This window comes from Lepidochelys olivacea, assembly GCF_965140295.1.
Source record: "Lepidochelys olivacea isolate rLepOli2 genome assembly, chromosome: 2".
In the NCBI taxonomy this organism is placed as follows: domain Eukaryota; kingdom Metazoa; phylum Chordata; order Testudines; family Cheloniidae; genus Lepidochelys; species Lepidochelys olivacea.
The window spans coordinates 216,218,399-216,241,931 of NC_140412.1; the positions used below are offsets into that span (position 1 = coordinate 216,218,399).

Consider the following 23,533-nt stretch of genomic DNA (forward strand, 5'->3'; position numbering starts at 1 on the left):
ATCTGTGGTTCTCTGATTAGTATCCTCCACTTGCACAATGTTGTTAACCATTTAATCCCACTACCAGCCCTACACTTTTGTGTTTCATGTGTCCTGATCATTTGATGCTGCTTGCTTTGTGGCCTCTCGCCTGTGACTGAGGGGTGGGCCATTGCTGTGCCAAGATCAGGGCCTCTATCTTGGGCCCTGACAGTCTCTCATGGAGAGCAAGATTCCCCTGTGGGCGTGCCTCCACTCCAGCCTTGTTCTGCAACCTGCTGGGCAGTTAGTTGGTGATTCCTTCACAGAACAAGAGTACCCTGATACCTACTCTTTCTGCAGTGAGAGTAGGACCCTGTAACACACACACACTTCCTAAGTCCAGGCAGAAGCCCCTATTCTTCTCCTCCAGTACTCCCTTCTGAGTTTCGGGCTGTATTTCTCCCCATCTTCCTCCCCTTCCTCTTCTGACCCATCCAAGACCCCACCGAGATCAGGTACCTCCTCGTTAACCACTTTCTTGTGTTCCCATTTGCCATACATAATTCCATAATAAGGAAGGTCAGTCACAGGGAGATTCTGTGTAATTTTGAGACAATTATCCTTGCCCTCATTTGTTCAGACATCGGGGCAGGATTCCATTGCATGGTGTCCAGTTACTCCTTGGAACTCTGAGTAGAGCAGTGGGCATTGTCTGGAATATTCTGCTTGCTGTCCCATATTAGCACATTTTTCGCATCCCCATGACATCACTTTTGATTTGTCACTCAGTCAGTTTACACCCATTTGTGTTTGGTGCCTTTTCTTTTGTGGGCAGGGGGTTACTGTCAGTTCTCTGGAGGGACCCACAAAAGGAAGGCCAATAGGCTAACAACTTTCACAAACACTAGATTTACTTTCAAAAGCTAAGTTACAAAGTGGGTGAGGAAATATATTTTAATTTAACCAACTTCTGTTGGTGAGACACAAGCTTTTGAGCTACACAGAGTTCTTCTAGCTAGCCTCTCTCACCAACAGAAGTTGATCCAATAATAGATATGACCTTACCCACCTTGTCTATCTAATATCCTGGAGTTGACACAGCTACAGCAACACAGCTGACCCTTCTCTTCTGGCCTTCAAACAACCCCCAGCCTCTCCAAACTCATCATCTGGGGCAAGCTCCCCACAGGCCAGCACACCAACTCAAAGTGGGACCAGACCCTGCCAAATCAGCAGATGCAAACATATCTCCACTGCTACAATGATCAACATCCCTTCACAACACACCTTTCAAGATCCATGGTTCCTATACTTGCCTATCACAACATGTGGTGTACCTCATCCAGGGCACTAAATGCCCCAATAACAACTATGTGGGTGAAACTGGACAACCGCTATGCTCTCTAATGAACTCACAGGAAAATGATAAAAGACAAACAACCCGTCACCTATGGGTGAACACTTTTCACAAAGTGATCACTCTATAACTGACCGATCAGTCCTCATTCTCAAAGGAAATCTGCACAGCACTTTCAAAAGATGAGCTTGGAAGCATAAATGTATAACTCTGCTAGACACTAAAAATCATGGCCTGAATAGAGATACTGGTTTTATGGCTTATTATAGAAGTCTGTAACCCACTAACCAACCCCCCACACTCCAGCTGCTTCCACTCCCACCCATCCTTTTCTCCCTGTGTGATGGGCCACTTCACCCTGAGTGGTCCCTTAAAATAAGTGTTAACTACTTATGCTAAACAATCAGCTGTGTCACTCTAAGTTTCCCATACCTGAAGAAGAACAACTCTGTGTAAGCTCAAGAGCTTGTCTCTCTCACCAACAGAATTTGGTCCAATAAAAGATATTACCTCATGTACTTTCTCTCTCTAATTCTCTGGGACCAACATGTCTACACCACCACTGCATACAAGAGCCAAGGCATTTTGGAGCTGAATATTTTACATTTGCTCTCTTCTTGGTTGCCACTAGATGTCATAATTGCACCACAGCTGCTATTTTGTTGTGGCTCAGAAAGAATCTGCTTTGCTTTTCTATAGTAAGAGAGAAATTCAACAGGAACAAATGCCTTCTAACTAAGGCTAAGATTTTGTCACAGATATTTTTAGTAAAAGTCACGGACAGGTCATGAGCAATAAAGAGAAATTCACGGAAGCTGTGACTTGTCCGTGACTTTTACTAAAAATATCTGTGACAAAATGGGGATAGGCAGGTCCCCACACCACCTGCAGCGGGGCAGCTACACAGCAGCTGAGAGCTGCGGGGCCTCTGCTGCCTGCAGCAGCTAGGGGCTGTGGGGTACCCCAGAAGCTCTGAGGGTCCCCCCACCACCCACAGGGGCCAGGAGCTGTGCAGTACCCCCACCGTCCACAGCTCTGGGGGTCCACAGTGGCCGGGAGCTTGGGGGTTCTCCTGCTGCCTGTGGCAGCCGGAAGCTGCAGGGTACCTCCAAAGCCAGTGGCGGCTTGGAGCTCCCTGGGCCGCCAGAGGTGGCAGGTGGACCCCACATCTCCCTGCCCCCATAGGCGTCAGGGAACCCCAGCAGATTCCAACCTCTGCAGGCTGAAGTCATGGAGGTTGCTGGAAGTCACGGATTCCGTGACTTCCGCAACCTCCGTGACTAAATCGTAGCCTTACTTATAACCTATATTTATTTGTATCACAAGTAATCTGACACAAATCACGTTTTTTTTTAAATCACCCCTTTTAGTCTTAACCCATTACACCTACACTCATGAAGCAGACACTGAATATCTGTAAAATATAGAATTAATCATCTCAGTGGGGTAAATACTATACAACCCAAGCGTGACAAAGCTACAATTTAATTATAAGGACACTTCCTTGTGAATGAGATTCACTCATATCCCCATACATCTAATGTATTATGCTATTACCACAGAGAATTTAAAAGATGAGTATTTTACCCTTTTTTGGTTAAATGTGAAATCAAGTGCTTTAGTCTGAGTTCATTCTCTTTGTGTGAAATGCCTCCTATTGTGATGTCTAACATGTTATGATCGTCTGTTGTTTGAGCCCTACATATGTAGAACAAAAACCGGATTTGGAACTCTCACAATTCGTTACAGTACATCTTGCCAAATTTGTTGTGAATTGTTTGGGGTCCATAGTATTGTGAGTGGTCCTTCTTAGATTGAAATTCAAAAATGCTTGTGGATGATACCCAACAATTTATGATTTTATAAGATTCTGCCCTTTTCTTTAATTAGAACTAAGATAAATTGTGCTTTTTATATCAACATTAAATGTGCAATTCGTGACTGTGAGGTCACAACGATCAGTTGAGTTTTTAAAAGAATGAGGCATAGATGGACTGTGTACCATTTCCATATACAGAACTAAGTTCATTAACTCTCACACATGCAGTGCCCATGAATCTTCTTGTCAGAGGGGTGGGTTCACCCTAAGAGACAATAGGTGCTATTTCTGTCACTGCTATCTCTTAGATTTACCACCAGAGGGAGTAGCTTCAATTCCTTCCTGGAGACTTTACCAGGAACTATTGGGAAAAAATGTATGCACTGTTTCTTGTCAGTGCTGCCCACTTTCACCTGCACTAAGACCTCAGAGCCTTTTGCAAAGGAGTTTGCAGACACATTCCACTATTACAGCCTTGTCCCGGGAAGACTTTCTTTCTTGGGAGCCTTCTGCCAAGGCTTATGGTGGTAGAAATTGTTGTAGAACCAGGAGTAATTCTAGCTTATTCTCTGTGAATAAAATATACAAATTGTATCAACAACTCACTTTTATTTGTACTATGCATTAAAAAGTAGCTGTAGCTTTCCAAGCCATGTGGACAGTAGAGGGCTGCTAGATACTGGCTTTGCACCTATTTAAAAATGGTGGTGTAGTGGTGAATTGTGGTTGTGCCTTTGAGGGAGCAAAGCTCACAGAAGCAAGATTCCCTCCCTCCTGTTCTCCCCAGTCTATTATATACCTGTTTATTTTGCTCTTGAACTGGCAGTCGCTAAAGCCTGTGGCTCCCCTGCATGTCCTGAAGACGGTAGATGGTCTTGGGTCCAGCCTAATATGAGGCTTTCTTCTTCTTTGAGTAGTGTCTCTGTGGGTGCTCCACTTGAGGTGCACATGCACCCCAGGTGCCTTCTATCAGAGATTTTCAGCAGCAGTGCTCATTCGATCCGTTCATGCTCCCTAGCTATTCTCATGCCTCAAATGACAGATGAACTGCCCCTTGATTCCTTCTCGAGTTCCCTGGCTAGTGGAGGACCATTCATAGTGCTCACAGATACCTGCTTATTTGTTACTTTTATAGTTTTGTTTTATTTTATAATTAAGTCTTTAATCTTTTATTTACTTCATATTTTATTTCTTTGGCGGTTAGTTTTTCCATTGATGGAGGTTTTTGCCTCCCACTCCCTTTCTCTACTGTTAGAAGAAAACTGTTTTGTTTTGGCAGCATGCTTAAGTCCCAGGCTTCAAATGTTAGCTCACTTGCCAGGACTCCTTCCCAGTTAGTGACAGCCACTCATGCTCTCTCTGCTGCCTCCAAAATACACAAGTGTCTTCAAAGTGCAAAATCTGCACTAGTTTTAAGAGTTGCTTCAGGAGGGACAGGGCGATTCAACTTTATGACGAAGTCCTCCCTTGGATCTCCTCTTTTCCCCGCTCAGTACAGTGGCTTCCAAGTGACCATAGTGCCTCCTCTGCCTCCGAGAGATCTGCAAGTGGTGTGGGAAAGACGTCCACCAAGATGAGTACTAAATCTCCTCAAGAAGAGAATACCTCTAAGAGATCTGCTGTACGGGAGACCCCAGGCTCCTCAAAGGCTTCCATGGATAGTTCAAGCTGCCTCAGTACTGAGAATGCTAAAATGAAGTCCTCAAGCTTGTCTCAATCACACAGTACCCGACGATCCATACCAAAGCGATCGGTACCATTGAAACATGACTGAACTGGTAAAAACTCCAGGGACTCCATACACTGAAGAAGTTGGTACCTCCAGCTACATTGACTGCATCTTTGGCACCTTGACTGACCATCTAGCAATTGTTGGAACCTCTCACACCTTTGTTGGTACCATAGACCTCATTGTGGGAGCCTAGTAGGCTGCAGACATGGCATCTGGCACTGCAGAAGTTCAGGTTGTACCTCAGTATCCTTTCCTGAACTCATTCAGACCTCTAGTACCTCATCTACTGATGGATCTGCCTGATTCCCCTGTACCCAGGCATATGGAGAGATAAACCATCACTTCTTATCTCCCGGTTCCTCCATTAGACTATGCACATGAGAGTTCTTCAGACTCTGATTTCTATTCAGTGGTCTTATTATTATCTGTGTAGACCACCCTCATCTGAATCTGCTCCTTTGAGGGACACTTCAGAGCTAAGGTGAGCTCAACCTGCTCTGCGCATTGTTACAATCAGTCCTGGATGCCTCCCCCATTCTCTTATGGTCCTCCCCAGTGGCCACACTGGGACCCTTGGCTGTTTACTGCCAGCAGTTCTCCAGGGTTCTCAGTGCTGTCAGGGAATCCGAGGGTCAGCACTGTTTGATTCCCTCCATTTCCTCTCAGCAGTCTCCACTGCAGAAGGTGATTGTGAGGAACAAGAATGGAGAGCTGATGAAGAAGCTATGCCAAGGATGAATATTTCATCATCCCCGAATGAAGCTGTTATGCCACCTCCATATACAGTAGATGATTTAAACAATTTCAGGTTTTGATCAAAAGAGTGGTAGACACTCTTCAGATCCCATTAACAGATATCCTAGAGACTCAGCACAAATTGCTGTACATTCTTCACACATCACCTTCAGCAAAGGTAGCCATTCCTGTAAATGAAGTATTGTTAGAACCTGACAAGACAATTTGGCAGACCCCTGACACTGCCCTCCGAACAGCTAAGAGGGCAGACAAAAAGTACTATGTTCCAGCTAGCGGTTCAGAATTTTTATTTTCCCGGTCTACCTTTAGCTTCTTAGTTGTGGATGCAGTAAATGAACTCAAAAGGCAAAAACATTCAAAGATTACCCCATATGATAATGACCAAAGCACTTTCTCCATGGTTTCAACAGTTACTTGTCTGCCACCCTGCAATTCAGAATTGCTAATCACCAGGCAATTCTATTAAAGTATTACCAAATTATCTATTCCAAATTTTATTCCTTTATTGAACTTCTCCCAGAAGAGTACAGGGAATGATGTAGAGGTACAGCTTCTTGCAAGGACAACTTTTCAAGCTTTTCTCAATGCTGTTGACACAGCAGCCTGCTCCATCTCCACAGCTGTAGTCACGCCCTGAGCCTTATGGCTGTAATCTTCAGGATTTCCACATAAAGTCCAGAACACTATAAAGGACCTCCCCTTAGTGGTCTTAAATTATTTGGCAAATCCACTGATGACTCCCTACATTCTCGGAATGACTCTAGGGTGACTCTTCACTCACTGGACATATATACACCTGCAAATAAGAGGAGATTTAACTGGTCTCAGAAAGCTCGGAGATCTCTCCCAGCCCAGTTTCCCACCTACAATATGGTGCCAGAAACCCAGAATCAAAAGGAGAAAGTTCTCAACCACTGCACCTGGATCGATGCAGCAGCCATCATCTGCAAAGTATTGATTTTGATACCTTGGTTGATGGCCACGAACACCACTGCAATCCAGATCCAGTGCTGTACCACTCTGCCCTCACCTACCTTTTGGGGATTGTCTCTCCCATTTCCACAGCTCATGGGAGCATATGACCTCCAACAGATGGAGTTTGGAGGTCAAATCTTGGAGATTATAACATCAGGCTACTCCATCCATTTTCACTGCATCCATTCCTCCCACCCTCCTTCCCCATCCTTTTTCAGAGGCCATCTCAAGAGGCAAGAGGTTCTGTCCCTCCTCTGCTTAGAAGCCTTGGAAGCAGTTTCCACTCAATACTTTCTGGTTTCCAAAAACAAGGGCCAATTAAAGATCTCAGGATGCTGAATACCTTTATCAAGGTACAGAAATTCAAGATGGTAATACTTACAGCTGGTATTCCATCCCTGGATCTGGGAGACTATTTCATGACCATCAACGTTCAAGACATGTACTTTCTTGTTGTGGTAAATCCCTCTCACAAGATATTCCTATGCTTTTTCATAGGTCATGACCCTCTATCAGTATTGAGTACTCCCTGTTGGACACTCTGTCACACTCAGTGTGTTTACAAAAGTGAGGTGGCACAGTATGTACTACATAAATTGAAAAGATCCTCTTCCCTCTGTTCATAAACTCTCAGGGATGGAACTAATACAGAGCCCAGTGAATCCTTATCTTAGCAGTTGGTTTGTCTGGCCTCCAACACTATACCCAAAGATCTCAGCAGACAGTTCACCCAAGATCAGGCGTGGGAACTTGACAGTTCCATCTCAGGCAGATATTCCTTACCTGGGGTTTTCTGAACATAGACCTTTTCGCTGTTGCTGTCAACCAGAAATGTGTGAAATTCTGCTTGAGGGGACGTCTTGGTCACCGTCCCCTTTGGGACACATTCCTCCTTTCTTGGTGAAGAAGTGTCCTCTATAACTTTCCTCCAATGCCTCAAGTCCTCAGGGTTCTAAAAAAAATTAGAGTGGACAAAGCCACTGTAATCTTGATCTCACTAACCTGGCTGAGACAGATGTGGTTTTTCCACCTATTCTGTCTCTTCTCCTAGCCAGCTATCTCCCAATGATGCCTATTCTTCCCACTAAGGATTTGGGGAATGTTTGTCACCCCGGTCCACTCTGACTCAGAGGACGGTATTTCCTGTTCCAGAGAGGTTCAAGACGTCCAGTTGAACAATAGAAAGACATCCACCAGAAAAACATACCTTTGGGAATGGAAAAGATTTTACCACTGGTACACTCACCATCACCTATTTCCTGTTGACGTGACTCTCTTGGAGATTCTAAGAATAACTTTTCACTCTAAAGCAAAGAGATCTCTTTTGAGTTCCATTAAAGTTTACCTAGGAGCCATCACAGTATTTCATTCTGCTGTGGAAGGTTTCTTGGTATTTGTTCACCTTGTAACTTCCAGATTCATCAAAGTGTTATCCAACCTATTCCTGAATGTCAAAGAGCCCACTCTGAACTCTAGGGTACAGATGTGGGGACCTGCATGAAAACCTCCTAAGCTTACTTTCACCAGCTTAGGTTAAAACTTCCCCAAGGTACAAATTAATTTTATCCTTTGTCCCTGGATCTCCACTGCCACCACCAAACTCTAACTGGGTTTACTGGGAAACGTAGTTTGGACACTTCTTTCCACCCAAAATCCTCCCAACCCTTGCACCCCACTTCTTGGGAAAGGTTTGGTAAAAATCCTCACCAATTTGCATAGGTGACCACAGACCCAAACCCTTGGATCTGAGAACAATGAAAAAGCATTCAGTTTTCTTACAAGAAGACTTTTAATTGAAGTAAAGAAATCCCCTCTGTAAAATCAGGATGGTAGATACCTTACAGGGTAATCAGATTCAAAACATAGAGAATCCCTCTAGGCAAAACCTTAAGTTACAAAAAAGACACACAGACAGGAATAGTCATTCTCTTCAGCACAGTTCCTTTCTCAGCCATTTAAAGAAATCATAATCTAACACATACCTAGCTAGATTACTTAATAAAAGTTCTAAGACTCCATTCCTGTTCTATCCCCGGCAAAAGCAGCATACCAACAGACACAGACCCTTTGTTTCTCTCCCTCCTCCCAGCTTTTGAAAGTATCTTGTCTCCTCATTGGTCATTTTGGTCAGGTGCCAGTGAGGTTACCTTTAGCTTCTTAACCCTTTACAGGTGAGAGGATTTTTCCTCTGGCCAGGAGGGATTTTAAAGGTGTTTACCCTTCCCTTTATATTTGACACCCCTGCTCAAAGCAGGACTGATCCCAAATTAAATCATCCCAGCCAGGGCTTTGTCAAGCCTGACCTTAAAAACTTCTAAGGAAAGAGATTCCACCACCTCCCTAGGTAACGCATTCCAGTGTTTCACCACCCTCCTAGTGAAAAAGTTTTTCCTAATATCCAACCTAAATCTCCCCCACTGCAACTTGAGACCGTTACTCCTTGTCCTGTCATCCACTACCACTGAGAATAGTCGAGATCCATCCTCTTTGGAACCACCTTTCAGGTAGTTGAAAGCAGCTATCAAACTCCCCTCATTCTTCTCTTCTGTAGACTAAACAATCCCAGTTCCCTCAGCCTCTCCTCATAAGTCATGTGTTCCAGTCCCCTAATCATTTTTGTTGCCCTCCGCTGGACTCTCTCCAATTTTTCCACATCCTTCTTGTAGTGTGGGGCCCAATACTGGACACAGTACTCCAGATGAGGCCTCACCAATGTCGAATAGAGGGGAACGATCACGTCCCTCGATCTGCTGGCAGTGCCTCTACTTATACATCCCAAAATGCCATTGGCCTTCTTGGCTACAAGGGCACACTGTTGACTCATATCCAGCTTCTCGTCCACCCAACCCCTAGGTCCTTTTCTGCAGAACTGTTGCCTAGCCATTCGGTCCCTAGTCTGTAGTGGTGCATGGGATTCTTCCGTCCTAAGTGCAGGACTCTGCACTTGTCCTTGTTGAACCTCATCAGATTTCTTTTGGCCCAATCCTCTAATTTGTTTAGGGCCCTCTGTATCCTATCCCTACCCTCCAGCATATCTACCTCTCCTCCCAGTTTAGTGTCATCTGCAAACTTGCTGAGGGTGCAATCCACATCATCCTCCAGATCATTTATGAAGATATTGAACAAAACCGGCCCGAGGCCTTGGGGCATTTCACTTGATACCGCTTGATACATGGAGCCATTGATCACTACCCGTTGAGCCCGACAGTCTAGCCAACTTTCTGTCCACCTTATAGTCCATTCATCCAGCCCATACTTCTTTAACTTGCTGGCCATAATACTGTGGGAGACCGTTCAAAAGCTTTGCTAAATATCAGGGTTGCTAAAGTAAAGGAACAACACGTCCACTGCTTTCCCCTCATCTACAGATCCAGTTATCTTGTCATAGAAGGCAATTAGATTAGTCAGGCATGACTTGCCCTTGGTGAATCCATGCTGACTGTTCCTGATCACTTTCCCCTCCTCTAATTGGAATTGATTCCTTGAGGACCTGCTCCATGATTTTTCCAGGGACTGAGGTGAGGCTGACTGGCCTGTAGTTCCCCAGATCCTCCTCCTTCCCTTTTTTAAAGATGGGCACTACGTTAGCCTTTTTCCAGTTGACCGGGACTTCCCCCAATCACCATGAGTTTTCAGAGATAATGGCCAATGGCTCTGCAATCAAATCCCCATGGGTTGGTAGAGAAGGAACTGAGGGCAGTTCATCTATCGCAGTCCTATATATTTTTGATAAGGGGCATGAGGATAGTGAGGGTGCATGCACAGACTGAACAAGCACTGCTGCTGAAAATCTCCAATTGAAGATGCCTGGGGCACATGCACACCACAAGCAGAGCACCCATAGTATACCCATCTCAAAGAACTGCACAAGGTGGGTCATCTCTGCTTTCTTTTTCTCGTTATTAGTTGGGAGTAGGAAATGGGCACCTCTCCCACCCATCTCCTTGGCAGGGGATGTTGATCTTGCCCTAACTGTAGCAGAATGACAAGGGGAGCCTCCCAGTTGTTGAAAAGTCCGGGGGTGGGGAGAGGCCTTCCCCGGAACATAAGCGTGTGTGTGTGTGTGTGTGTGTGTGTGTGTGTGTGTTAAAAAGAGGAGTTCCTTGGCATGGTAGACCCTTTCCTCCTAACCTTTGGCTGACAGGCACAGAGAGGTTTGTCATGAAAAGCTCTGTCTTTAGGCTGTGTAGGTCATTTAAAAAATAAACAGAAAACCACACACTACCAAACAAACAACTGCAGGCAGCTAGGGAATAACCTGCCTACTATGTCCCTTCACATCATTTCTCTGTCTAGTTGCCAAAGAATTTGTACATAGGAAAGATAATAGGCACAACATAATGCCTATTCTGGCACTATGTTGTTGTTACCTAGGAGGAAATACTCCCTCAGAATCATAAATAGCCTTTACTGCTGCATAGTGGGAGAGGTCCTACATAACAACATAAGAATGGCCATACTAGGTCAGACCAAAGGTCCATCTAGCCCAGCATCCTGTCTTCTGACAGTGGTCAATGCCAGGTGCCCCAGAGGCATGAACAGAACAGGCAATCAGCAAGTTATCCATCCCGTTGCCCTTTCCCAGCTTCTGGCAAAATGAGGCTAGGGACGTAGCTCAGTGGTTTGAACATTGGCCTGCTAAACCCAGCGTTGTGAGTTCAGTCCTTGAGGGCGCCATTTAGGGATCGGGGCAAAAATTGGGGATTGGTCCTGCTTTGAGTAGGGGGTTGGACTAGATGACCTGCTGAGGTCCCTTCCAACCCTGATATTCTATGACACCCTCCTTGCACATCCTGGCTAATAGCCATTGATGGACCTATCCTCCATGAATTTATCTAGTTCTTTTTCAAACCCGTTTTTAGTCTTGGCCTTCACAACATCCTCTGGCAAAGAGTTCTACAGGTTGCCTGTGCGTTGTGTGAAGAAATACTTCCTTTTGTTTATTTTAAACCTGCTGCCTATTAATTTCATTTGGTTCTTGTGTTATGAGAAGGAATAAATAACTCTTTCTTATTTACTTTCTCCACACCAGTCATGATTTTATAGACCTCTATCATACTCCCTCCCCCCTTAGTTGTCTCTTTTCCAAGCTGAAAAGTCCCAATCTTACTAATCTCTCCTCATACGGAAGTGTTCCTAATAACTTTTGTTGCCCTTTTCTGAACTTTTCCAATTCCAATATATCTTTTTTGAGATGGGGCAACCACATCTATACTCAATATTCAAGATGTGGGCGTACCATGGATTTATATAGAGGCAATATGATATTTTCTGTTTTATTATCTATCACTATTCCCAACATTCTGTTCTCTCTTTTGACTGCTACTGCACATTGAGTGGATGTTTTCAGAGAACTATCCACAATGACGCCAAGATCTCTCTTGAGTGGTAACAGCTAATTTAGACCCCATCATTTTATATGGATAGTTGGGATTGTGTTCTCCAGTGTGCATTACTTTGCATTTATCAACAGTGAATTTTATCTGCCATTTTGTTGCCCAGTCGCCCAGTTTTGTGAGATCCCTTTGTAGCTCTTCTCAGTCTGCTTTGGACTTAACTATCTTGAATAGTTTTTTATCATCTGCAGATTTTGCCACTTCACTGTTTACCCCTTTTTCCAGATCATTTATGAATATGTCAAATGGTATTGGTCCCAGTATAGACCCTTGGGGGACACCACTATTTGCCTCTCTCCATTCTAAACTCTGAACATTTATTCCTACCCTTAGTTGCCTATCTTTTAACCAGTTACCAATCCATGAGAGGACCTTCCCTCTTGTCCCATCACAGCTTACTTTGCTTAAGAGCCTTTGATGAGAGACCTTGTCAAAGGCTTTCTGAAAAATCTAAGTACACTGTATCCATTGGATTGCCCTTGTCCACATGCCTGTTGACCCCCTCAAAGAATTCTAGTAGATGGGTGAGGCATGATTTCCCTTTACAAAAACCATGTTGACTCTTCCCAGACAAATTATGTTCATCTATGTGTCTGACAATTCCGAGGCGTCTGTGCCAGCAGACAAAGAGGCAGCTCTTCCCCCTGAATAGAGCCTATAAATTCAGTTTATAAACTGTAACCTTGTGTCTGGGTTCCTAATCAAAATCACAATTACATTTATTAATAAATATCTGAAAAACTAAAATAAATGAGCATTAATATTGAACTAGTCTAGGGTGGTATAGCTAGTGATTGTGTGCAACTTTTTCATTTTTAAGGTTGGCTGTTCCTTGGTTTGTTGCTTATTTATGGTCCAATTCTTCTGCCTTAAAATCAGTGACAAAGCTCCGATTGACTTCTGTGAAAGTAGGATCAGGACCATAGTCAGTCATGAGACTTGGTGTGAGTGAAAAAATGTTACTGTTACCGTTGTGTGCTAACGTCTGTGTATGCCATATGGAGGATTCATTTTAAGTGTAGTATAATGAACTGAGGACGAGATTTGTATTGAAGCTGCCCTGGTTTGAGATCTTCTAAATGACTATTTGTTGTTAAATTCTGTTTCAGGATATGGAAGTAAAATGACTGAGTGACACTCAATGCACTATGTGTCAGTAATGTGGATTTTATTTATATTTAAAGTCTTACACTGAGGGGGTTTGTTTCACGTTGTGTGGGCTTTTCTCCCCCTCCCCCTCAGGCAGTGTTTTAAAAAGTTATGTACATGCATGATCATCTGCAGTACTTTATTGCTGATTTTTGGCAGTGCACAAGAGCAAAAATTTAATTTGCTATTTTCTAAAAGTGCATTGTGTTTATGTAATGGATTTCTGCATCAGTTGCAGCCTGTAACACAGTTAAGTGTTTTAATTGGCAGAACACCCACATCAAGACTTGTTTGTTTTTCTGATAAGGAAAATGCCAGCTAAGTTAGTCCATATGTTCTCTTCAAATAAGAAGAGGCACATTCACATGGAATGGCCAGTCTTAAAACTGAAAAAAGTAAAATGAAACTAACGTGAAAAAAAAGTGTATTTATTTGTTATAATTTATTTTATGTGAACTTTAATACAGAGTAAATAGTTTTCTTTTTGAGAAAAAAAGATCAGTTTGGATTTTAGGTTCTTTTTAGCTTAATACTGTACATCAGGGGTAGGCAATCTATGGCACGCATGCCAAAGGCAGCACGTGAGCTGATTTTCAGTGGCACTCACACTGCCCGGGTCCTGGCCACCGGTCGGGGGACTCTGCATTTTAATTTAATTTTAAATGAAGCTTCTTAAACATTTAAAAAACCTTATTTACTTTACATACAACGATAGCTTAGTGATATATTGTAGACTTATAGAAAGAGACCTTCTAAAAACGTTAAAATATATTACTGGCACGCGAAACCTTAAAACATAGTGAATAAATGAAGACTCGGCACACCACTTCTGAAAGGTTACCGGCCCCTGCTGTACATATTGACCACATTAATATGTTTTAGAATTAAAGTGTTTAAAGTTTGTAATTATTTATCTCAAAAAACATTTACATAATCTTTATTTTACAGTGCCTAGTCACTCTGTTAGAAGACTTGCAATGTATTTAGTACAATAAAATTTAACACTATTAAAAAAAATATATGTTGAGTGGGGTATTCAGATAAGGGTTAAAATTATGGAGCTGTGTCTAACAAAACATGCAGTATACAGCTGCCAGTCCTGAAGAAGCTCAACAGGACTCTGGGGCTCCACAGCTGCAGAATCTATTTCTGATTCTTCAGGGAATATTGGAAAACGTCCATACTCTTTGTCAGCCTTAAAGTCCCATATTAAGCATCTTTCTTGCTCCCTCTACAGAAAGGAAGCCCTGACAGTGCCCAGCTGTCAAAGATGGCATTTGAGCTCCTGATGATGATATTAGGGGAGCACCACACAGGGTCTGATCCTGAAGTGTCCAGATAGGCAAAAATATTCCCACTGATTTCTACTTCTGTTGACTTTAGTTGATGTAGGTATTTTGTAGAAATCATTGAAAGTTGTGTTCTTCGTAGGGTTTGGCTTTGGACCAGATACAGAAATTCTTATTTCATTGATGTATCGCTCTTTATTACAAAGCCATTGTTATCTTCATGATGTTGAGTAAATCCTCAGGGACTTTGACTCATCAGTGAGAAATAACTTGAGTTTAAAGAATAGAACAATACTATGTTTTTTCAGAATTTAACTAGTAAAGTTAGACTCTAATAAGTAAATTCTAATAGAGCTACATGACATTTGAGTTGCATTATGTTCTTTGAATTATGCTGACAGTACTATGACTAAGGCCTCACACAGCACATTCAAAATCAGGGCTGTTATATGTGAGACCCATTCTTGTGGTCTTTGATATCATAAATCAATTACTGGGTAAGAACCAGCCATGTGTATAGCTATTTTTTTTTTCATGTCTGACAAATATATTGAGGATGATCTTCATTTACTTTACTTTTTCAGAATGCATCTGTATGTGTCAAAACACAACAGAGTGGAAAATGCTTAAGCAGTATTGGCCAAGTTCAGTTGCATCCTGCTACACCAGGTCTGAATTTGGCTCAGTGTGTTGTGGTATATTTTAGTCAGGTATATGGTATTGTTGGGCTACACCTTTTTTGGGTTTGGTTGTAAAGCTAGGATGAAAATTGGAGCAATTCATAAATATTAGGCACAGTTTTGCTTTTTCTTGCACACACACAAGTAAAATTTCTGGGTCACCTGAATATTCATTTGTCCAGACACTGCAGTTTCAGTCAGAAATTATGTATTCCTTATATAGTTGTAATCTTGGTTAGAATGCTAGTACTGAATGTCTAATAAAGAAATGGCCAGGACACGCACAGCAATATAGGAACACACAGAACACAAAAATCAAAGAACAAAAATTTGAAAAATTCCTGCTGTTTGTATTTAACTGATGGAGATTCACTACTTTTATTATGTTACATACTGTTTTACTTATAAATACAGATTGACATCTAGTGTCCCAAAAAAGAACGTAAGGTAGTTTTAATAAGGCTGTTGGTATATGTTAGGTGAATCTGTTGCTTATTAAAATAAGTTTAATAGTTACTAATTTTAGAAAAATAAAGAAGCCTGCCAACACACCAGCCAAGGAACCTGGGATCTACACAAATAGTTGCAAACTATAATTAGCAACCATGAAAGTAGCACAAAGCAAACATTTTAAAAAAACAGCTACAATATATATAAAAAAAAAAACCAAACCCTCAGTGATAGTGTTTGAGTGTTTTGTAAATGGGAGCTTATGTTGATTAAAACGTAAAGAAATCTTTTAAATATTCATGTTTTCATTCACGTTTTAAAGGCAAGTATAATCGATACTAGGAGATTGTAGGTCTATCCCCATCTAGTGGCTGGTCCACACACAAGACTTATGAGTCTGCTACTGCTTCCAGCTGAAGGATTTAGTCCTTTGGATCAAGTACTAGGGACTCATTCTTTTAGTGGTGAAGATCCAGGATATAAATCCCACTGTCGGCCCAGTCAAGATCAGTTCTTTGATAGAAGGATGTGGATTCATAGAATGTAGGGCCAGAAGGGACCATTATGATCATTGTCTGACCTCTTGCTTAGCACAGACCATATGATTTCCACAGGGAGTGTATTTTACACCCTGAAGGCCCCTCAAGCAAATCTGTTGAAATGTTAACAATTCTGTAGCTGTTAAGATGGAGCAATATATATTTTAGAACTAACTCCTGTCTAGTTAAATAGTTGCCTTATTACATCTACTGACAGGAATCTATTGCAGTCTTAACTACTGGTGTCTACCTTTCTTCATGGCTTTGGAAATGCATGGGCATCCATGAGCTTCTGGGGAATCTATTAGCACATCAGTTTCCATGTATTTAGAAGGATTATGTTGTGATCTGGTGTGAAGTAATAAATGAAGTAACAGCTTGTCTTTTACGTACTTGAGTCAATCTCCAGTTTTTATTGGCACTTATATGTTTCACTGTGTATGTCATTAAACGGAATCTGTTTCTTTTATGTCCCTGTGCAGAATGTGAAGGATGATGGGCAGCATGTATGGAGACTGAAACACTTTAACAAGCCTGCCTACTGTAATCTTTGCTTGAACATGTTAATAGGAGTAGGCAAGCAGGGTCTCTGCTGTTCCTGTGAGTATATGTATTCCAGTGAGCATTCTCTCGTGCTGCTGCTTGCTAAGTGTTACATTCACAGTAGATCTACTAGATCCTCTGGATCCAGACTCCTGCTGCCACATTGATTATTTTCCCTGTATTTTATACTTGAGTGTTTGAACCAGTTTTAAATTCTTGAAACAGTGAGACTTTCAAAACTCCTTTGAGAAAATATTCTGTATTATAATGACCTCAGTATTAGGGCTTTTCCTCTTATATTTGGCGTAAATATACCTTTGCTTAATTTCTTCCTGTACATCCTGGTTGTGGTGTGACCTGAAATATTTGTTCTCCTTCTTTGGTATTTCTCCCTTTAAATAATTGTAAATAGTTACGTCATTCATATTCTTCCTTAGTCATCAACTAGCCCAGGTACTGTATAGCCATATTTAGTTATTCTAATCTTCCTCATCATTCATTCTGTCTAGCATATTGGGGCCTGATTTTCAAAGTACCAGGTTCCTAGGACTGGCAGTCAATTTACATAGATGCTATGAGTTCCTCTTCAATCATAAATAGGATTGCTAACTTTCTACTCACACAAAACCAAATACACTTGTCGTGCCTCAGGTCCTAACCCCTGCCCTGCCACTTCTCCATGGCCACGTACCCCATTCACTCCATCCCCCCTCCCTCAGTTGCTCACTCTCCCCCACCCTCACTAACATTCACCAGGCTGGGGCAGCGGGTTGGGGTGTGGGAGGGACTGAGGGATCTGGCTGGGGGTGCGGGCTCCGGCTTGGCGCCAGAAATGAAAAGTTCAAGGTGCAGGAAGGGTCTCTGGGCTGTGGCAGGGGGGTTGGAGTGTTGGTTCTGGCTTGGGGCTGGGGATGAGGGGTTTGTGGTGCAGGGAGGTGATGCAGTCTCGGGGATGGGGCAGGGGGTTGGAGTGAGGGAGGGGGGTGTGGGCTCCTTGGTGGGGCCAGGGATGAGAGGTTTGGAGTGCAGAAGGGGGCTCAGGGCTGAAACGGGGTTGGGGTGTGGGCGGGTGCTGGGTGTGGGCTCCAGGAGGGAGTTTGGATGCAGGGGGCAGGGGGTTGGGGTGAAGGAGCGAGTGCGGGGTCTGGGAAGGAGTTTGGATGCGGGAGGGGGCTCAGGGCTGGGACAGGGGGGTGGGGTGCAGGAGGGGGTGCTGGGTGCAGCTCTGGGAGGACATTTGGATGCAGGAGGGGACTGGGGTGCAGGAAGAGTTTGGGGTGCAGGCTCTGGGAGGGAGTTAGGGTGGGGGGGTCCAACCTAGGGCAGGGAGTTGGGGTTCTGGAGAAGGTTCCGGGTGTGGGCTCCAGCCTGGTGGTGCTTACCTTAGGTGGCTCCCGGTCAGGAGCACAGTGAAGCTGGAGCCTAAGGCAGGCTCCCAGCCCTAGCTTCAGATGGCTCCCAGAAGCAGTGGCATGTCCCTGCAGCCCGCAGGCAGGGGGGCCAGGTAGCTCTATGCACTGCCTCTGTCTGTATGTGCCGCTCCCGCAGCTCGGCGTGGGGGGCATCGTGCAGAGCCCCCTAGGAGCTGGACATGTCAGCCACTTCTGGGAGCCATGTGGAGCCAGGGCAGGCAGAGAGCCTGCCTTAGCCCTGCTGCACCTCTGACCAGACTTTTAACAGCCCGGTCACCGGTGCTGACTGGAGCCACCAAGGTCCCTTTTTGACCAGGAGTTCCAGTCGAAAACTGGCTGCCTGGCAACCCTAATCATAAGGCTTGATTTATGTCACTCGTCCTCACATTCATACATTTATAGAGCTTAAAGAGAGAAGGGACCATTGGATCATCTACTCTGGCCTCCTTTATATCAAAGGCCATTACATTTCATTGTTATCCCATATTGAGCCCAATAACTTGTGTTTGGCTAACGCACATCTTCCAGAAAGGCACCCTGTCTTGATTCAGAGACATCAAGAGATGGAGAATCTCACTTGCTTTGGTAGTTTGTTCCAGTGGTTAATCACTCACTGTTTAAAACAAAACAAAACAAAAAACAGTGCCTGATTTCCTATTTGAATTTTTAGCTTCCAGGCATTGTTTTTTGTTATAACTTTCTCTACTAGATTAAAGAGTCCTTCAGTAACCAGTATTTTCTCCCTGTGAAGGTACTTATACGCTATAATCAAGTCACCTCTTAGTATTCTTTCTGATAAACAGATTGAGCTCTTTAAGTCTGTCACTGTAAAACATTTTCTCCTTCCCTTGAGTCAAAAGTAGCCCATCAAAGGTATATTGATTTATATCTTTCTGAGCAAGTAGTCCTACTGATGAATTTGTGATTACCAATTGTGAATAAAGGTGGCAGAATCGGACATTTACCTTTTTCAGTGGTGGACACTGTCCCATTTCGGAAATTAATCCTGTATGTATTGGTTTCCACATCAAATAATCAAATACACTGGAGTAAAATAGCCCTCTTCTTTCCAAACATTTTAAACAAATAGCAATCTAGCAACTCCCTTTTCCCAGGGCCTGACTGCTGACTGCTCTGCAGTCCCCTTTTCTGCTCTCAGCTCCTGGGCTTTATACAGGCTCCTCCTGTTCTCATCCAACTGAGCGTCATCTAATTAATACCTGCTCCCTTACTTCTCCTTCAGGTGCAGCCAGGGCAGTTAATTGGTCCAACTAGCCACCTTAATCCTTCAGTCCTTGTGTGGGGTGGAGACACCATCACAGGGACAAAGAACTTCTGGCCATTGGGTCCGCCATTGAGGAATGGCATCACTTCCTTGGGGAGGGGAGCGGGCGGGTCCTGTCCAAGTCTGTACAGATCACAAGAATTTGGAACATCAGACAACCTGATGACTCAACGAATTTCAGATTGGCTGGGTTTTTTCCTCTCTTGATTTGACTTTTTATGGTTACTTACTGTCTGGGACTACAAGCAGGAAGGTGGACATCCTGTCCTGCAAGGACGAGTATCATGAAGTGGAGTAGGAAGCTCTCACCACACCATCCTTTGTCTGTGGGGCCATCAATGTCATCTGACAACCACTATCCTAATTCTGCTCCCAGGTGATCCATTTGCAGCCCCAGTCTGTCAGTTTCTAAGAAACACTGCTGTCGCCCCAGTTCAAGCTTCCACCTGCAAGAAGACCTCCTCTATCATAGGGATTGCTTCTTGTTTTCTGGCAGGAATTTCCTCCACCTTTTCGGCACTGAGCCTTTCACCTTGACAGCTGACCACCGGCAGGCAGATGGCCAAACTGAAAGAGTCAAGAAGACCTTGGAGCAATACTGCCACTGTTTTTAGAATTTCCATCAGGATGATTAGCTTCCACTGCTGTGGTTCTCATACAACAATTCAACCTACACTTCACCTCAACAGACCATATTCTTTGTGAATTCTGGTTTTCATCCCCAGTTTCATCCAGACCTACCAGAAGGCTGTGCCATCCCAGCCGCCACAGACCCAGTCCTCCACCTTCAATGACAGGTTTCAGAGTAGCAGCCGTGTTAGTCTGTATTCGCAAAAGAAAAGGAGTACTAGTGGCACCTTAGAGACTAACCAATTTATTTGTCTCTAAGGTGCCACTAGTACTCCTTTTCTTTTCACCTTCAATGAGTATACCAAGAATTCAAAGAGTACTTACTTGCATCTAAAGAGTCTTATAGGCATTATGCCAGCCAAAAGCAACAAGCTGCCTCTAAACTTGCCATGGGGTTAAAGGTTGGACTCTTGTCCCAAACTTGAGAACAGACTTCCTTTCCGCCAAGCTCGATCACCAATACTTGGATTCTTTTCAGATCATTGAACAAATAAACCCAGTGCCCTTTAAAGTTCATAGCACAGAACCCATCAAGATTCACTCTGTCTTTCATGTTTCCTTCTGCAAGCTGTTCGTTAACGACCCCTTCCCTGACTGGGTAGACCCTCCTTCACTCCCCATAATAGTCCAGGGGCAGGAAGAATATGAAATCCAGCAGGTCTTTGATTCCCAATGGGTCAGATGGAAGCTCCAGTATCTGATAGAGTGGAAGAGGTTCTGGGTCAGAGGAGCGATCCTCAGAGCCAGAAAAAAATGTTCTCACTCCCAAACTCTTCTGAGAGTTTCACCAAAGATATTCTGACAAGCCAGGGCTGGGATGAGCTGGGGGAGGTAAAGTCAAGAACTCAGCTTGCTCCGGACGCAGTCTCCTGGCAACACAACGAGCATGACTAAGCCCAATAAGCTCTCACTAAGTGACTGTGCTTCCTGGTTGGACAGAAGAGCCAGCACATCATTTAAGCCTTGTAGCAACTGCAGCACATCAGTTTATGCCCAAATAAATCTGTTAGTCTTTAAGGTGCCTCTTGACTCCTCGTTATTTTTGTGGATACAGACTAACACGGCTACCCCTTGATACAGTAGCACATCAATTGCTCAATATGTTCTACACCTGTAAGTGGTCACATCTGCTTCCTGTAACTGGCTTTGTGCCAACCCGTGCCTGTTTGCACCTCGGCCCTAGCCTCTATCTTCCTCCGAACCCCCTGGCTCTTGGCTCCAATCACTGGGTTGTCTCCTGACCACAATTCCATTTCTGTTCTGAGTCTTGTCTCCTGACCGTGACTCCAGTTCCACCTTCCAATTCTCTTCTGACGACTAGGCCTGGCTCCTGTTCTGACCACTAGGTCGGACCACCTACGTCCCAGCATATGACAGGTATATTCTGTTCTGTTGTAGATATCAGTAGTATGAAAATAGGATTTTCCCTGTCTATAACATAAAACTTCCTTGGAAAAGAAGAGTGCTCCTGTTTGTAAACTTCCTCTTTTGCATTTACCATGACCTTTTCTTTTTGCTACCATATCCTTCTCTTTTCTTTACTTGCTATGTTGCTTGACACTAAATTGGCCATTTTTCAGTAGTGATCATCACTCTGTAGGGAACTTATGGGTTCCTTTCAGTTTCTACAAGTGCGCAAATAGGAAGGGGCCTGAGTTTTCTTACTAAACCACTCCTATACTTCCATATCTTCCTGAATCCCTCCTCCATTCCTTCCACCTAATAAATGATTCCCCTCCCACATATTTTTGAAGCATTGCTATAGATTGCACTTTTTTTTTTTGGTTTAAAATTGTGTAGGGAGGGGAAAAAACAACAGCTAGAGAACTGCAGGGGGCCCTACCATCCCTCCATGGCACAATCAACAATGTTACTCCCTGCAGTTTGTCTGATTAATGGCTGCACCTCCCACTGGGTCTGTGTAATAGGTGCAAGCAAGGTGTTTAGAAGTCCTTTGTGCTTAATTGCTGTCAAGGCCAAAAGCATGAGACTTGTCTAATGCAGGCAGACATTCATCTTTAGGTTTAAATAGTTGAATCTGTTCAATGCTGTCATTATAAGCACTAGCATTATTTCCGCATCAACGCACAGGGATGCACTAATGGTAACTATTCAATCATCACAGAAATATGAGCGTAGAGTTTTATAATTGAAGTCAGGGGAGCTTTGCATCATAAACTGGCACTTTTATATTCCCCCATTATAGTTAGTGTGATCTTTATAGACAAGGTTTGTCAATAAAGACAAGTATGTAAAACTGATGGTAGTGGATTTAGAAAAGGAAGCTTCTCTGTATAGGAGTAGCATTATGGCAAGCAAGAGTTGAACTTTGGATGATTACATGAAATGCATGACAACAATAGCTATCTGGAAATGAACTAATCAACCATTTAAGATTTATAAATCAATAGAGAGAATAACATAAACTCATTGGCTTTTATTTTCATAAAAAGCTGCTCTCTTGCCTATAGTTTGTAAAATATAGATTTCTTCCTACTAGCAAATGACACCAAACCATTTGGCAGTCATCAATTTGTCTTTAATATTATTGTCATTTGGGAATTATTGTGAAAAATTTTAGTGAGGACTTATTTAATTAAGCATTTCCTGCTGTGCCATGATAGAGCATTCTTGGATTTTTCACTTGCATAATATTTCCTGTACTAATTGGTCTTTTGTATTGCATGGAAAAAAACAGCCTACTTTGAGTTTTTATTGACTGATTGGATTGATTAAATAGTAGTAGATATGAAACCTAGTTCTACTGATGTCATTTTTTCATAGAAATGTAGTCAGCAACAGCATTAACTCAGTCTTAACATGCTTCTCTTTTCAGTTTGCAAGTACACAGTCCATGAACGCTGCGTTTCAAGAGCCCCTGCCTCTTGTATCAAAACATATGTGAAATCCAAAAAGAACACTGATGTAAGCCTGTGGTAGCCTTTACTTTGGCATGTAGCTGTTAAAGCTGGCAATCCTACTTACGCCTGTACTTTTCTTTCATAGGTAATGCACCACTACTGGGTAGAAGGAAACTGTCCGACAAAATGTGATAAGTGTCACAAAAATATAAAATGTTACCAAGGCCTGACTGGACTTCATTGTGTTTGGTGTCAGATCACAGTGAGTACCTACAGTGAAAACATTAGCACTGATAAGGTAGGTTGAAAACACTGCAGCTTCCTTTTACAGACACCTAATGCAAAAGGTCTGTTTCAATTTTACCATCAATTATGGTCAGTGTGCACATGAGATTGACACGTTCAGAATACTTATGAGCGTCTTTAGATGTATAGCCTAAACACACTGAAAGATATTATCTCCTCTGTGCCAATATGTGAATCCGTTAAACTTAATGAGAGCTGTACACACATTTCTGCAGAAGAATAGAATTCATTATAGTGCTTCCGTATGTATTTTATAGAAAGATCATAAGTGTTTTTCATTGTGGATAAAAGTAAAAGGCAAGGTCTCTGTGAAGTTAGGGCAAAATCATACCCTATGTTGCACTGTGGAATAGAGGTAATTAATTGCATCTTGGCCCCTGAATAAACAGCAGA

At 43.1% G+C, this 23,533-nt stretch overlaps 1 protein-coding gene across 2 annotated transcripts in view; it reads left to right on the forward strand.

The window, feature by feature from the left end:
• The window catches only part of DGKB (diacylglycerol kinase beta), a 504,484-nt gene that overhangs the window by 163,469 nt on the left and 317,482 nt on the right, over positions 1 to 23,533 (forward strand). For both annotated transcript variants that reach the window (XM_084618553.1, XM_084618552.1), the window contains exons 10-12: positions 16,586 to 16,703; positions 22,810 to 22,898; positions 22,980 to 23,096. In XM_084618553.1, coding sequence (XP_084474679.1) covers positions 16,586 to 16,703; positions 22,810 to 22,898; positions 22,980 to 23,096 — 324 coding nt within the window. The remainder of the gene's footprint in view (positions 1 to 16,585; positions 16,704 to 22,809; positions 22,899 to 22,979; positions 23,097 to 23,533) is intronic.